Below are 4,713 nucleotides of genomic sequence, written 5' to 3' on the forward strand. Positions count from 1 at the left end.
AAAGATGCTTTAAACCTAATCCGTAAAACCCTCTGGGGATTATACTCTGCGGATTGTTGTATCTTAAGCTTATCTATTCCTCTTATTTCGTACGTACGATTGGGTTTTAATCCTGCGAAGCGATCCTATAGATTAATTCTCACGGGCTCCAACTGGTTAAGCCCATTAGCTGTTACAATACGCTTTTAATCCACGGAAAGACTTTGTGGGCTTTAATTTCAACCTTTTAGACTAGCCTAGTCGGAGACGTTGATCAAGTATTTCAAATTTGAGAATTTTAGGTTCTTATGTTCCATTCTAATATTTTACTAGTACGGATCGGATTCAGAAAGTAACACTTCAGGTTCGGTTCAACTTTGTATTATATTCTAAAACCGATAAAATAACTATAAATCATTCTGATTCAAGTTAAATCACTATAATTTATTTTGAATTGTTTAAAATCATTTACTTGTAAAAAAATTTGCAGTTATTTCACACGATTTCATTTACTAAAATTCTCAAAACGGTTTATGCTTGAATGGTGTCTTCAACAAGGCATTTGAAATTTTAATTGAGTAGCATCAGATTTTAAAAATCTACTAGATTTGAAGCCGCATTTTCAAAAAGCGAAACTATTTTTAATAAATTTTACCTTTTCTTAAATTTGTTAAATTTTGATTAATATACAGTTGTAGATGTAAAAATGACGATATGTTAACAATTTTCTTTTTTTGTAAAAATGTGTTATATAGTTTACTAATTTTAAGGTGTTTTAGAAGAAATAATATTGTATTTAATTATCAGTTTAAAGAATTAAATTTATATTTATAAAAATAAATGATTAACATATAAGTTTTATATGATTTTCATATGTAACTTTAGTATGGTGTTTGTATTTTTAAATGAATAGAAATATGATATAAATTTATAAAAAATAACTAAGATTAATTTCTAATAATATTTATTACTAATTATGAAATTAAAGAACTATTTTATCAAAAAGTAATTGAATTATTTTTTATAAGATTTTGTTAATTTCTCAATAGATTTTCTTAAAATTAAAAATAAGTATATATATTTGTTAGAAGTTTATGAATAAGTTAGATAAAAATTGATTTGACATTGGAGGTGATTGGAATGAGCTGTAGATTTATGTTTTTGGCTGTAAAATTCAATATGTATGTTTATTTGATGTAGATTATTTTTCTGTAATTTTGAAAGCACTATTTTTTTTTCTTTGTAAATAATGCTCTCTACAGCCATATTTTAAAAAAAGAAAAGCTTGATTGGTTGACATATTTAGCTCTAAACTAAATATTGCATGTCGAGAGTATCTACAGCTACAACCAATCATACTCATTATTATAGTTAATAAATATCTATGAATTCAAATGTTTTTTATAATACAAATCATAAATAATACGTCATAGAAAAAATTATTCTATATAGTTCTGATGTTTTAATAGAATAAATGATGCAATATTTACAAATATAATATTTATCAACAATGATTTTTAAACATAATTTGATTTTTTAACTAAATAGGATTAGATTTAACTTGTGTTAAAATAATCATTGAAAATATCTTATGTTTGATTTTCTAGATGAGAAATTAATCTTGGGAAGATTCTATAAGTCTTCTCTATAAAAGTCTTTTAGGATATTTTGCTTCAATGTGCATGTATTTAATTTTTTTATTTTTTAAGAATACCATTAAATTATAATTTTAAATCAACTTAATTAATTATAAATTAAGTTTAGTAAAATAATAATTAATTATTTAGTTTTTGCTAAAATTAAAATTACTTGAATAAGTAAAAATATCTTATATTTTAAACACACAAAAATTCTAAAATTTTTGAATAAACAAAAAAGAGTGTATGAGCTTTTGACAGCAAATGAGCAAAGTGTTTTGTATTCATGAGAACATATATTTCTGTCTAAACCTAGATAATATTTCAAATTAATTGAATTAAACGCAAATCATAAGTTGGTCAAAAGTAAGGTTGTCAAAATGAATCCAAATTTTGAACTGAAACTATGAGTTTTATTAGTCTATGTAAACAACACGAGAACATATATTTTAATGATTTGTCTGAACCTGGATAATATTTTTAACTGAATTAAATTAAACGCATATCATAATCTGGTCAAAAGTAAGGTTGTCAAAGGGAATCCAAACGTAGAATTCAAACCCTGAATTTTTTATATTCTATGTAAACAACAGGGTGAATAATTCAACTACGATTCAATTCAATAAAATTTATACACGCCCACTACACATTCAATTTGTATTATGACCCTTGTTCTAAAAGGCGGCCGCCTAGCCGTATACTCGGCCGAGTAGTCGCTCCACATCAATGAACCGACTCGATTAAGACCAATTCGGTCACATTAATCGGACCACATAAATTCGGCCGCCTAACTGATTTACTCGGTTCAAAACCGATTTCTCAGCGAGTAACTAGTCATCTTTTTAAAATTTTCGACAAGATATTGGGCTTGATATGAAGCCCATATTGCAAACTAACTACATAGCTAGTGCTACGTTTATTTATAGGTGATGTTAGATAATACTTTTGTTATCATTAGACGATGTGGGATGTTAGAATTTCAAGTTTTTTACTTTTCGTGTTTCATTTAGTCGTAAATTTTATTGGGCCTAGACTGGATCAGACTGGGAATGAGTTTTTTAAACATTTTTACAGATTTTATCGACTTAAGTCAGTAGAACAAACATTTAAAATAAATTATGAGATGGTGGTTTTTAATTAATATGTATAAAATGTAGTATCATACGTATAAAGTACAAAAAATTCCTCCCCGCGTACTCCCCGATTTTTTCCCGCTTTTTCAATAAATCGCTAGGTCCACGTGTGCCGCACGCGTAGCACCTAGCGAGTTTCCGAACAAGGATTATGACAGTGTGATGACAGTAATACATACTAGTATTGTTATGTCTCGTCTTGCAATACAAAACTGATACATATAAAACATTTTGTAATATGGTTTTATTCCGGTTGGACCATATTCACATCATATGATCTCATATCTGTGTACGAATTTATTAATGGAAATGGCTCTATATAGTGAAAGAGAGACCAATAAAAAAAAACAAATGAAATCCATATCAAATAATTTACATCAAGGAAAACTTTACTATCTGCCACAACATTATAATAGCAAAACTTTCTACTACAAAACACACATCAAGCTTCGAAACCAACAAGTAACTGATACGTGTCTCTTATACAACCTCGCATTTCACCTGGAACTCGGACGGTACGTTCTCTGTTTTTCTCCTCCGTTTCAGCTTCCCGTTTTCTGAGGAAGACGAAGTATAAGACCTCTTTGACGTGATCCTCACCGGATCAGGCTCACCGGAATTAACTCTCAACGGGAAGTTCAACAAAGCGCGGGAACCACGCATCCTAAAAGCAGCTCTATCGTAAGCAAACGCCGCGTCCTCCGCCGTCTCAAACGTCCCTAACCAAACCCTCGCTCCGTTTTTCGCCGGATCTCGAATCTCCGCCGCGAATTTCCCCCACGGCCTCTGTCTCACCCCTCTGTAATGCTTCCCCTTCGCCGTCGCCGCCTTCGGTTTCTCCACCGTCGCCGCTGCGAAGCTCTCCGCCGGTTCGGCTTTAACCACCGGAGAATCGCTAGGGCGCTTCGACGACGTTTCTAAGTCTAAGAAGTCGGTGATACAACTCAAGTCGGACGACGGCGATGACGTGTCATAGGGGTCGTTAAGGAGACCGTAGACTAACATATCTTCGGAATCGTTCTCTTTCAACGGCAAGTCTCCCCAGCTCTCTGTGAAACAAGAACTCGGTATTGACTCTGCGAACCGCAACTCGGCCTCTCCTCCTAGCAAGTGACGTCGTATCGACTCCAACAAAGCGTAGTCGGATTCTACCTCGCCCTGTCCGTACATCATTACAGAGAAAATGAGTTTTTTTTTTTTTTTGTTATGTTTCTTTTTTATAATTGAATTGTCAAATGTCTAATTTTTTTTCTCAGTGGAACGATGGTGAAGAGGTTTATATAGTGGATACTAGAGGGGATAAGGTTCATGAACCTGGAAAAATTAATTAGTTTTTTCATGTTTTTCAATTTTATTAATATAGTGGGAAATTAAAAAAGGCTGGAAAATATGAAAGTTGTGGATATTTCATAACCACGAAGGTTCGTGAATTAAAACACGTGCGCTTTATCCACAGAACGAAAGCTTAAGGGTCAAGATGACGTCATGAGATTTACGGAAGCGAGATTCTGATTGGTCTTTGTCTCGCAACTTGTCTTTTGTTTTGTCGATTGGTTTTGAATTCATATTCCGGTTTTATTAAGCAACTTGTCTCGTGTTTGGTTTATTAATAAAACCAAGGTCTTCATCCGTTATTATTTGCTATTTTTCTTGCAGCGGGTATGTTTTCCCTCATTTGATTTTTCAAATGTAACGATTTTATTTGGGTTTAGAAAAACGATTAATATATTGGAGATATAAACAACAAGCTTTTAATTTTCTTTTTAAATTTACACATAAATATAACTTTCAAAATAAGAGTTTATTAGTTAAAAGAAATATTATATGCTATGAGACAGAATATAAAAAATACAGAACTAGCTATGAGATATGTTTATATATCTCTTTAATGTTCACAGTGTTAACCTGTCTTTTGGTATACCGTATATGTTTATATGTTTTGTTTTGTTAAATTTTGTGTTTCA

General features: G+C 31.4%; 1 protein-coding gene across 1 annotated transcript; it reads right to left on the reverse strand.

Moving 5' to 3' along the window:
* Positions 1–3,087: 3,087 nt before the first annotated feature.
* Positions 3,088–4,713, reverse strand: LOC103853794 (ethylene-responsive transcription factor 2). Its single transcript, XM_009130702.3, has one exon. It carries the CDS (start codon positions 3,920–3,922, stop codon positions 3,230–3,232), a length of 693 nt encoding a protein of 230 aa, XP_009128950.1. The 5' UTR covers positions 3,923–4,713; the 3' UTR covers positions 3,088–3,229.

This window comes from Brassica rapa, chromosome A02, assembly GCF_000309985.2.
Source record: "Brassica rapa cultivar Chiifu-401-42 chromosome A02, CAAS_Brap_v3.01, whole genome shotgun sequence".
Classification (NCBI taxonomy): Eukaryota; Viridiplantae; Streptophyta; class Magnoliopsida; order Brassicales; family Brassicaceae; genus Brassica; species Brassica rapa.